Here is a 12,750-nt window from a genome sequence, read left to right on the forward strand (position 1 = left end):
TTGGAATGTGCGCCATCCAATGAGAGGCGTGTTTCTTCTTTCTTGTGGGGCCAAGAGAAGTTTTTGTGAGCTTTTGTTTAGCAGAAGATGGAGAGAGAAGATGCCAGAATGGAGAAGTCGTAGACTGTAGGATGGAGTGGGCTTGGAATGGGGTCGGGTGTCGGTGACCAGGGGGAAAATCAATGGAGAACAAATAGACAGGAAATCTGTGAGCTCCAACATTGCACATTAGACTGTTTATTGAGAATGGGAACTTTTTCTTTTTTGCCACTAGCCGAATCTGAGGGTTACATGGGTGTTAGGGATGTATATTTGAACCTACTATAAACGACCACACTTATGATCCAAAACATCATCCTACTTGCACAGTAATTTATGAGCAAGTGAGCCCTGGTTGAACAATAACTGCAAAGGGTGAAGTGTGCAGTAGAAATACTGGAGCAGATCAACCTGTGACCTGGCTATTCCCAAATGTAGACTTCCACGACTCTTCAGTCAAGTTATCCTAATGCTAATACACTCAAACTGTTCAAAAGTAGGAACTATTGCTGAGTGAAATGTAAGTAAATGTTCCAATTAAATCATTGAGATTTCTCTATGATTTACTTGTAACTTAATATGTTTCTAAGTATAGTGTATATTTAGCCTTTTATGTTTAAAGTTTTATTTTTGAAAGATTCTTTGTGATTTTTGAACATTTGTGAAATCTTTGACAAGTGTTCATAATGTTGAAGGTCTGGACAGCTGATGATATCATCAAAAATCATGGTGGCTGCATCATGCTGTGGAGATACTTCACTGCAGCAGGTCCTAGAAAGGTTGTGAAGGTAGAGGGTAAAATGAATGCAGCAAAATACAGGAAAATCCTGGAGGGAAACCTGATGCAGTCTGCAAAAAACTTGCTACTTTGGAGAACATTTGTTTTCCAGCAAGGCAATGACCCCAAGCATAAAGTCAAAGCTACACAGGAATGGCTTTAAAACAAAGTTAATTAGTGTCCCGCCGAGTCCAGACTTCAATACAATTGAGAATTTGTGGCTGGACTTGAAAAGGGCTGTTCACACATGATTCCCATGCAATCTGACAGAACTTGAGCACTTTTGCAAAGAAGAATGAGGAAATATTGCAGTGTCCAGATAGGCAAAGCTGATCGAGACCTATTCACACAGACTCGAGGTGCATCTACTAAACACTGACTTGAAGGGGATAAATAATTTTGCAATCAAATATATTGTGTTTAATAATTGAAATAAATTTAAACCAATTTGTAGAAATTTGTTTTCACTTGGAACAAAAGTCTTTTCTGTTGATCAGTGTAAAAAAAACAAATTAAATCCACTGTGATTCAATGTTGTAAAACAATAAAACATGAAAACTTCCCAGGGGTGTGAATACTTTTTATAGGCACTGTATGTGAAAACTGTACGTACCTTGCATTTGTGTTATCTTCTACTGAAGTTTAAAGCATGAGTAAGCTAAGATGATTGTGCCACCTGTATGCTTTCATCTGTCAGATCAAGTACACATTGGTTCTGCTGTTACTTTCCTAAGCCCTCAATGTAAATTACCTGTTTATTGAAGTGATTTTAGCCTTTTTGTGCCTCTGCTTATTTTTCTTTGAGCAGAGGAATCAGACTCTTAGCTGAATTAACACTTTTGAAACATGTTGGTGGATCAGTTGTTTCAGTGTCATTGGGGACATCTCACTATGAGAAAGTGGCCGCCAAGATTCTAGACGTAATCAGTTACGTAGTTGAAAAACACTTAAGCGGTGGTTCTGGAGTCACACTAAGAAGCCTATAAGCATGTTTTCTGTTAAGCGGTGGTTCTGGAGTCACACTAAGAAGCCTATAAGCATGTTTTCTGTTATTTATTCCTTGAGGCGTTCACAGAATAGGCAACTGAGAAGGGAATGCTGTTAACTTCCCAGTAAAAGCACATGGCAACTTATCTTAAACGAGTGTTTTTAAATTCAGTCAAGAATGTCTCAGTACCACAATCTGCGTATGGTTTACAGATACCTTGAGTTATAACTTTGTATTGTATAATTTATTCATTGACAGCGTCAGCTCTGAATTTCAGTGGAAAGGAAACCTGCTGAGCCTTCTAGGTGTGAGACGTTAACATCTTGTACTTGCTGGATCAGAAATGCTGACAAACTCCTGCTGCTAGGTGTCTCAATGCAGTCTGATAACAGCTGCAATAGGAAGCAAGAAGGTGAAAGATAGGACTGTGTAGATGAGTTTACTATCAGAGCAGCCGTGATCTTATTAAATGGTGGAGCAGGCTTGTATGGCATATATTTGACAAATACATTTGTAGTGATTGTGTCGTATCTAGTTTCTTCTTCATCCTTTCTTCACAGTGTCTACTTTTATGTTTAGAGCTTTGAGTTTTTTACTAGTCCTGCTTGATTTAATTCTCCCCTCACCATGGGACCAACATCTAAATGGAGCTGAGGTGGTTTAATTGTGATTCTAACAGTACAGTATATCTGACCACTGTTGCAAAGGATATGTATTATAGAACATAGAAATCTACAGCACATTACAGGCCCTTCAGCCCACAATGTTGTATGGAATGATCATTGCAACATCACTTGTTGTGTATTCGTTTCAGCTCTCCTACAATTGTGTGATATATTACACTATTATATACTACGTTAAGCTCTGTTATTCCTTACCAACAGACTTCTTGCCACGTGCTCAGCTGACCAGACCTGCAAAATATGGAGGACATCCAACTTCTCCCTAATGACTGAGCTTAGCATCAAGAGCAATAACCCTGGAGAGACATCACGTGGCTGGATGTGGGACTGTGCATTTTCAGGGGACTCACAATATATTGTCACAGGTTAGAAGTGAACTATGCAAATAAGGGATTGGTGCTATTTAAGCATTGTTTATTCCAGTACACAGTTCTGTTCTGATATCTGCACCCAATTTCATATAGACTAAATGCATTCATTCTAAAGTTCCTCTTGTGTCTCCGAAGTACAATTAGGTTCCTGGAATAATTTGTAATCTAGACCACTGGGAAAACCTCTGAAGAATTCCTTGTTTGCCAACACAATACCAAAGTTAGATCCCTTGGGCAGTGGACGTCAGAAATATTGTAGGAAATCTTTTTGGAGTTGTGTTGGATTAAGAATGAAATTGCATTTGTAGCTGGATAACTTACATACCCTTTTAAGAAATTCTGCAGTTCTCCACATTTTAGTTCTCAGTCTTGGCTCTGAGACATCAGGTTGTGAGTTCGGTTCTCACTCCGAGGTTTGACATTGTAAATTAGGCTATCGTTCCTTAGCATTAAAAGGGAATGCTGTTTTGCTGGAAGTGGGGTGTTAAATTAAAATCCCACTTTTTTTTTCAGATAAAGAAAATTTATGGAGGCATCCTGAAGACTATTAGGGTGGTCTCTTCAACCCTATTCAACATTAATCTTTCAACCAACATCATAAAACCTAGCCAAGTCTGATTTAACAAATGCATTACAAGAGTGAATACACTTCAGAAGTATTTAGCTGAAAAATGTGCAGGCACATCCTGTAGGCACTGCATAAATGGAAGATACTATTTTGCTATTTTTAAATGTATGTTAACTCAGACAAGCTGTCCATTTGCTTTGGTGACTATCCAGCAAGAGAGCTTGTTTAAGAGGATGGAGTTTGCAATATACATGATTATAATCTAGAAGTTCTCATTCTTTACATAAAAAGGCTAACATCTTTCTTTCCAAACACAGCTTCTTCAGATAACCTTGCCCGGTTGTGGTGTGTGGAGACTGGTGAAATTAAACGGGAGTACAGTGGACATCAGAAAGCAGTTGTTTGCTTGGCCTTCAATGACAGTGTCCTGGGATGAATATCTCCAAAGGATGCGTGCCTACCTTTCCTTCTCCGTGTCCTTTTCCACTCCAAGCACATTGAAATGGATTCCTATCCATTTGCTGTAATGAGTCACTATGATCCGAGTTGCTGTGGGCTGGAACCTTTCTGCATATTCTAATAGCAGACCTGATTTTGCCACTTGAACTGCAAGACAGTAACTTACACTGCAGTTAGTAAGCCTCAGCTCTGACACCAGGATTTCAGAGTTTCAGAATGTTGGTGAGTGAAATGTTTCTGCTGTTCACTTGAACTATATTAAAGTAACCAGCAGCTCTCCTAAATCAGGACATTCTGAAGAGGACTGTAAGCTTTGTAGCATTTAAGGAAATTATTTATGTAAAAAGGTCCATTACAGTTAGTGAAAACGGTAGTTTTGAAGAATGAGTTCAGGATACCTGATGCAATATAATTAACACATAGTAATATTGCATCAGATATCCTGAATTTGTGTAGTAGTGTTAAAAACTAAGGATATTTTGTGCAGCATGAAGACACGTAAAGCTGTTATGCAACATTCATACAAATTAAGAATATTGTTAAAGTTATTCTGTCCAGTATCATCATATGCTGCTTGTTCCCTTGGTAATTCAGTCGAAAAGAATGGCAATAGCAAAAGGTCTCCTACGTAAACGAGAGAAAATCTGCAGATGCTGGAAATCCAAGCAACACACACAAAACATGCTGGAGGAACTCAGCAGGCTAGGCAGCAACAATTTAAATATTCAAGCCAAAGAAGGCTAGTCATTTTTGCTGCCTGGCCTGCTGAGTTCCTCCAGTATGTTTTGTGTGTTGTTTGGGTCTGCTACATAAGCTGTTCATTCAAGAAATATGATGAAAATAGTTTTTCCTCTATGGGCACCTGGAGGCAAATGTTTAACACCTAGTGCTATAAAACAGTGCAATTGGGTGATGTTGAATAGTTAATCTGATGCTGTGTGTAATCATTAAAACTTGAGAGAAATAACATATCTGCATTTGATTGGTCACTGCTTTCCTATTTAATGTGTTTCAAGGTTAATACCTATTACAAGATTCTACTGCTCTGTAATTGAATCTGAACCAAATTCTCTCAGCCTCTGTTGGTGCTTTATGGTTTATATGTATTAATGGATGTATGCAATGTGAGGGTATTTGGAAAGGCCCGTCTAAATTTTGAGTACCTCAGCAATGTTTATAGTGAAGTTTGTCCCAACAAATGCTCGCTGAGGATTTCCATGATTTAATAATGTCAATAAACTGTGTTTCTCAACCCAGGGTAGTGAGTAACTTGTAAGGGGAATTTGCAGGCTGTAACATTCCCATGAGCATTTTACCCTTTTTCATTAAGGTAGTGGAGGTCACAGATCTGTGAGGTGCATTCAAAGGAAGTTTGAAAATTTGTAAGTGGTTTACACTGTGACCAAGTGAATGTTTAAGATTGTTGATCAGGTGGTTGTTTTGACCTGGATCCTATCAAGCTTCTTGATTGTTGGACTACACTCACCCAGCTGCATTTCCTCTTTTCTAAGCAGCTGCTAGGTCCAAGTGGAGAAACTGACCCCAGGGACTTGACCCCACCATATCCCACAGGGTGCAGGTGGCTATATAGATCCTATTCACGAGACCACATTTTCTTCTATCATCCCATTTACTTTCTTTTGGCTTGAATATTTAAATTGCATTCAAGTAAGGGAGGGTCAGTCAGAGGATGAATATTAATGGGGTCCTCTTTTGGGTGTATGTATTAAATTGAGATCCATTTCCCCTGATGGATGCTTCCAGAAGGCCCCGTGAAGGTAGGAATATCATTCCCAAATCATTGAATTCATACTGCAGTTGGAGGGGGAGAAGCACAAGTCACATGTATCAGTATTGCAATGGAATAAAGGGATTTACAGAGGCATGAGAGGAGCTTGGCCAGGTGGATTGGAGGAGGATGCTGGAGGGGATGATGGCAGAACAGAGACAGCTGGGAATAGTTTACAAGGAGCAGAATAGATGTGTCCCACAGAAGAAGTTGTTCTCAAATGGCAGGCTTGGGCAACCATGAGATTACTCTGCCATTCAATCATGGCTGATCTAATTCTTCCAGTCATCCCCACTCCCCTATCTTCTCCCCATACCCTTTGATGCCCTGGCTAATTAAGAACCTATCCATCGCTGCCTTAAATGCACCCAATGACTTGGCCTCTACAGTGCTCATAGCAAAAAATTCCACAGATTTACCTGTGACTAAAGTAATTTCTCCGCATCTCTGTTCTAAATGGACATCCTTCAATCCTGAAGTCGAGCACTCGTCCTAGATTCCCCTACCATGGGAAATAACTTTACAATATCTAATCTGTTCAGGTCTTTCAACATTCAGAATGTTTCTATGAGATCCCCCTTCATTGTCCTGAACTCCAGGGATTACAGCCCAAGAGCTGCCAGACGTTCCTCATATGGTAACCCCTTCATTCCTGGAATCATTCTAAATGAATCTTCTCAAAACTCTCTCCAATGTCAGTATATCCTTACTAAACTAAGAAGCCCAAAACTCCACAAGTGTCTTATAGAGCCTCAATATCACATCCCTGTTCTTATATTCTATACCTCTAGAAATAAGTGCCAACATTGCATTTTCCTTCTTCACCACCAACTCAACCTGGAGGTTAACCTTTAGCAGGATTCACCAACCCTTTTTGCACCACGGACCGGTTTAATATTGACAATATTCTTGCAGACCAGCCGGTGGTGGGGGAAGGGATGATGTTGTGGGTGTTAAACTCGACTGGAATATAGGTGGTAAGTCAATTATAAGTCACTTATAAATGGCTAATACACTCAAATTCATTTCTAAAAGGGTTTATCTAACAAATTTAATATTAAACACAGCGCATACTTTCCTCATATGAACATATAAAATTATTGCAACACACCAGTGAGAGGACATGGTGAGGACCGGAGGTCTCCGTACCAGGGCCGCTGTGGTCGCAGTCTGGAGAGAGCGACCGACTGAGTGAGGAGTGCGACAGGGTGCCTCCCCCCCCCTCCCCCCTGTAAATAGGTAGGATCTATCGGCCAACAAAAGTTTGGCTCAAGAGATGACTTTCAGTAGATCGCAGTGAGGTAGCTGCTCTGCTACTTATGAAACCCTGAGCCCAAATTAGGTCATCTGCGAATATTTTAGCACCAGGTTGGAGGTGGTGCCCATCTGTCTGTGCTCCAGGCCAGTAGCAACGGCACTTCTTGACTTCTTCACTTACCTGACACCAACCAGTGATCCCTAGCACAAGGGTATAGCGACTGATGTCCTCGCGTGGGTAATGACCTCGCGTGCATTTAAAATTAAAAAGCGGGCATGACAGGGAATAAGGAAAGGTGCAGCTGACTCATCGTTTCCTCGCGGCCTAATACCACATGCTTTGTGGCCCAGTGGTTGGGAACCAACTGACCTTTAGGGTATCCTGCACAAGAACTCCCAAGTCCCTTTGCATTTCTGCATTTTGAATTCTCTCCCCATTTAAATAATAGTCTGCCTGTATATTTCTTCCACCAAAGTGCATGACCATGCTTTCCAGCATTGTACAGTCGGCCCTCCTTATCTGCGGGGAATTGGTTCCGGGACCCCCCGCGGATACCAAAAAACATGGATGCTCAAGTCCCTTATATAAAATAGCGTAGTATTTGCATATAACCTACGCCCATCCTCCCATATACTTTAAATCATCTCTAGATTACTTATAATACCTAATACAATGTAAATGCTATGTAAAATAGTTGTTATGCTGTATTGTTTAGGGAATAATGACAAGAAAAAAAAATCTGTACACATTCAGTACAGATGCAACCATCGTAGCTCTTCTGGGAACGCTGATGCCACCTTGGCATCGGCTGATCCCGATTCTCCTGTGATCTTTAAGTTATTCAGGCTGTAGCGCTTTACATAGCAGCCAGCCATCCCTTACTAGGTTTAAATTTCTTCCTCTTGTTCACAACACAAGTAGTGAATAAACAAGACGCAAGGTGAACAATGCTTAACTTCTGGGTTTTTCTGATCCTTGGTAAGTTGAATCAACGCATGCAGAATCCACAATTAAGGAGGGCTGACTGTATTTCATTTGCCACTTCTTTGCCCATTTCCCTAAACTATCCAAGTCTTTCTGCAGGCTCTGTTTCCTCAACACTACCCGCTCCTCCACCTATCTTTGTATCATTGGTAAATTTAGCCACAAATTCATTAATCTCATAGTCCAAATCATTGACATAAATCATAAAAAGCAGCAGTCCCAACTCCACTGGTAGCCGACAGCCAGCCAGGATAGGAACCTTTTATTCCCACTCTCCGTTTTCTGCCGATCAGCCAATGTTCCACCCATGCTAGTAACTTCCCTGTAATTCCATGGGCTCATAATGTGGTAAACTATGTATACCTGTCTGGACATGCCCCTCTGCTGACTGCTCCTGTGGCTCCTCCCACAGACCCCTGTATAAAGGCAATTGGAGGCACTGTTCCCCCCTCAGTCTCCGAGATGCTGTGCTCCGTTTTGCTGCTAATAAAAGCCTATCGATCGCCTCCCGTCTCCAAGAGTTATTGATGGTACATCACAAATCTTGTTAAACTGCCTCGTGTGTGGCACCTTGTCAAAGACCTTCTGAAAATCCAAGTACACCACATCTACTGCATCTCCTTTGTCTACCCTGCTTGTGATTCCACAAAAAATTGCAGTGGGTTAGTCAGGCAGGATTTTCCTTTCAGGATACCATGCTGGCTTTGGCCTATCTTTTCATGTGCCTCTAGGTACTCCATAATCTCATACCTAACAACTGATTCCAACAACATCCCATCCACAGATCTATAGTTTCCTTTCTGCTTAATTAGTGGAGTAACATTTGCAATTTTCCAGTCATCTAGTACAATGCCAGAACCTATTGATTCTTGAAAGATCATTGTTAATGCCTCCGCAATCTCTCCAGTTACTTCCTTCAGAACCCAAGGGTGCATTCCATCAGGTCCAGGAGATTTATCCACCCTCAGACCATTAAGCTTCCTGAGTACTTTCACAGTCATAATTTTCACTGCACGTACTTCACTTCCCTGACACTCTTGAATGTCCGCTACATTGCAGATGTCTTCCACTGTGAAGACTGATGCAAAATAGGCATTCAGTATCTCTGCATCTCTGATTACAATATTTCTAGCGTCATTTTCTATTGCTCCTGTATCTACTGTCAACTCTCTTTTACCTTTTATATACTTTAAAAGCTTTTAGTATTTTCTTTGATATTAGTCTCCAGCTTCCTTTCATAATTCATCTGTTCCTTCCTAATGACCTTCTTAGTTTCCTTATGCAAGTTTTTAAAAGCTTCCCAATCCTCTGTCTTGCCATTAACTTTGGCTTCCTTATATGCCTCCTCCTTTGTTTTTAATTTGGCTCTGACTTCACCTGTCAGCCACGGTAGTGTCCTTCTTCCATTCAAAATGTTTTTCTTATTTGGAATATATCTGTCTTGTACTTTCCTCATTTTTCACAGAAACTCTAGCACTTGCTGCTTTGCTGTTCTTCCTGCTGGTGTCCCTTTCCAGTCAACTTTGGCCAGTTCCCCTCTCATGCCATTGCAATTTCCTTCATTCCACTGAAATACCGATTCATTGGAATTTAGATTCTCCTTCTCAAATTTCAAAGTGAACTTGATCACATTGTGATCACTGTTCCGTAAGGTTTCCTCAACCTTAAGCTCTCTTATCACCTCCGGATCATTGCACAACACCCAGTCCAGCACAGACGATCCCCTAGTGGGCTCAACAACAAGCTGTTCTAAAAAGCCATCCCTTAGACATTCTACAAATTCTCTCTTTTGAGGTCCAGTACTGGCCTGGTTTTCCCAATCCATTTTCTGTTAAAATCCCCAACGATTATCATGACTTTGCCCTTCTGACACGCCTTTTCTATCTCCTGCTGTAATTCATAATCCACATCCTGGCTGCTGTTTGGAGGCCTGTATACAACTGCCATTAGGGTCCCTTTACCCTTGTCGTTTCTTAACTGAACCCACAGTGACTCTACACCTTCTGATCCTATGTCATTCCTTTCTAATTATTTAATATTACTTATACACAGGGCCACACCACCACTCCTGCCTACTAACCTATCTTTCTGATACATCATATATCCTTGGACATTCAGCTCCCAATGCCAGCCATCTTTTAGCCAAGTTTCAGAGATGGCCACAACGTTATACCTGTTCATCAGTGCTGAATTTCAAGATCGTCCATTTTTTTTCTTATGCTGCGTGCATTCAAATATAATACTTTCAGTCCTCCATGCCTCTATTGCCCTGTAACTCATCCCACTGGCTGTGACTATGCCTCATCTCTGCCTGTACTTTCTATTATCTCTGTTGCATGCTATCTCTGATTTATTTCTGTTTTCCCCTTCCTCAGCCCTATCACTCCGGTTCCCATGCCCCTGCCAAATTAGTTTAAATCTCTCCCTAACAACTCTATTAAACCTGCATGCTAGGATATCGAAGCCCTTTGGGTTCAGGTGTAACCCATCCTTTTTGTACAGGCTATACCGCCCCCAGAAGAGGCCCCAGTGATCCAGGTACCCAAAGCCCTGATCCCTACACCAGTCTCTGGTGTGACTGGACTGGACTGGTCAAAGAACACTGAGGGTGTCTACAAGAAGGGTCAGAGCCGTCTCTATTTCCTGAGGAGACTGAGGTCCTTTAACATCTGCTGGACGATGCTGAGGATGTTCTACGAGGCTGTGTTGGCCAGTGCTATCATGTTTGCCTTTGTGTGCTGGGGCAGCAGGCTGAGGGTAGCAGACACCAACAGAATCAACAAACTCATTCATAAGGCCAGTGATGTTGTGGGGGTGGAACTCGACTCTCTGACAGTGGTGTCTGAAAAGAGGATGCTGTCCAAGTTGCATGCCATCTTGAACAATGACTCCCATCCACTCCACAATGTACTGGTTAGGCACAGGAGTACGTTCAGCCAGAGACTCATTCCACCGAGATGTAACTCTGAGCGTTATAGGAAGTCATTCCTGTCTGTGGCCATCAAACTTTACAACTCCTCCCTCAGAGTGTCAAACACCCTGAGCCAATAGGCTGGTCCTGGACTTATTTCCACTTGGCATGATTAACTTATATTATTTAATTATTTATGGTTTTATATTGCTATATTTCTACACCATTCTTGGTTGGCGTGGCTGTAACTAAACCTAATTTCCCTCGGGATCAATAAAGTATGTCTGTCTGTCTCTCAGCCACGCATTAATATGCCTGATCATGCTATTCTGGTGCTCGTTAGCATGTAGCACAGGCAGCAATCCTGAGATTACTACCCTGGAGGTCCTGTTTTTCAGTTTCCTACCCAACTCCCTGAATTCTCTCTTCAGGACCTCCTCCCTTTTTCTACCTGTGTCATTGGTACAAACGTCTACCAAGACTTCTGGCTGTTCACCCTCTCCCTTCAGAATACTCTGCACCCGATCCGAGACCTCCCGTACCCTGGCACCTGGGAGGCAGCACACCATGTGGTTATCTCTATCAGACTGACAGAACCTCCTATCTGTTCCCCTCACTATGGAATTCCCTATGACTACTGCATTTCTCCTCTTCTCTCCCTTCAGCACCACCATGGCTGACAAAGGAAGTTAAGGTCTACATAAAATCCAAGGAAAGGGCATATGAGGAAGCAAAAGTGAGTGGGAAGTTGGATGATTGGGAAGCTTTTAAAATCCAACAAAAGTCAACTAAAAAAGCTATAAGAAGGGAAAAGATGAAACATGAGGGTAAATTAGCTGATAATATAAGTCAGGATACCAAAAGTTTTTTCAGTTATACAAAGAATAAAAAGGGAGTGAGAGTTAATATTGGACCACTGCAAAATCATGCTGGCGAGGTAGTAATAGGGGACAAAGAAATGATCGATGTTTAATAACTTCTTTGCAACTGTCTTCACAGTGGAAGACACTACCCGTTTACCAGAGGTCCGTGAATGTCATTCCTATTACAAAGGAAAAAGTACTAGGCAAACTGAAAGGTCTTAAGATGGATAAGTCACTTGGACCAGGTGGACTACATCCCAGAGTCCTGAGAGAGGTTGCTGAAGAAGTAATGGATGCATTGGTCATGATCTTTCAAGAATCACTTGATTCTGGCATGGTCCTGGAAGACAGAAAAATTGCAAATGTCACCCCACTTTTTAAGAAGGGAGGAAGACAAAAGAGAGGAAATTATAGGCCAGTTAGCCTAACCTCAGTGGTTGGGAAAGTGTTGGAGGTCATTATTAAAGATGAAGGTTCAGGGTACTGGAAGTCTAATGATAAAATAAGTCAAATTCAACATGGGTTTCTGTAAAGGGAAATCTTGCCTGATAAATCTGTTAGAATTCTTTGAGGGAGTAACAAGCAGAGAGGCAATGGATGTCTTTTATTTCAGAAGGCATTTGTTAAGGTGCCTCACATGAGGCCACTTAACGAGTTAAAATCTTATGGTGTTACAGGAAATATACAGGCATGGATATGGGCACTGCTAACGGGCGAGAGGCAGTGAGTGGGAATAAAGGGGGCCTTTTCTGGTTGGCTGCTAGTGACCAGTGGTGTTCCTCGGGTCAGTATTGGGACCGCTACTTTTCACATTGCCAATGGTTTAGATGGCTTCATGGCAAAAGTTGCGGATGATACGAAGATAGGTGGTGGGGCGGTGGAGCTGAAGAAGTAATGTGATTGCAGCAGGGCTTAAGACAAATTGGAACATTGGGCAAAAAAGATGAAAGAGCTGATTGTGGACTTCAGGAACGGTAAGATGAAGGAACACATACCAATCCCCTTAGAGGGATCAGAAGTGGAGAGAGTGAGCAGATTCAAGCTCCTGAGCATCAAGAT

At 41.6% G+C, this 12,750-nt stretch overlaps 1 protein-coding gene across 6 annotated transcripts in view; it reads left to right on the top strand.

The window, feature by feature from the left end:
* The window catches only part of mlst8 (MTOR associated protein, LST8 homolog (S. cerevisiae)), a 72,382-nt gene extending 67,280 nt beyond the window's left edge, over positions 1–5,102 (top strand). For all 6 annotated transcript variants that reach the window (XM_059979869.1, XM_059979868.1, XM_059979864.1 and 3 more), the window contains exons 8-9: positions 2,690–2,853; positions 3,745–5,102. In XM_059979869.1, the coding sequence (XP_059835852.1) occupies positions 2,690–2,853; positions 3,745–3,863 (283 nt within the window). In that variant the 3' untranslated portion in view covers positions 3,864–5,102. The remainder of the gene's footprint in view (positions 1–2,689; positions 2,854–3,744) is intronic.
* Positions 5,103–12,750: the final 7,648 nt, after the last annotated feature.

The sequence above is a fragment of the Hypanus sabinus genome, chromosome 9 (genome assembly GCF_030144855.1).
Source record: "Hypanus sabinus isolate sHypSab1 chromosome 9, sHypSab1.hap1, whole genome shotgun sequence".
Lineage (NCBI taxonomy): Eukaryota > Metazoa > Chordata > Chondrichthyes > Myliobatiformes > Dasyatidae > Hypanus > Hypanus sabinus.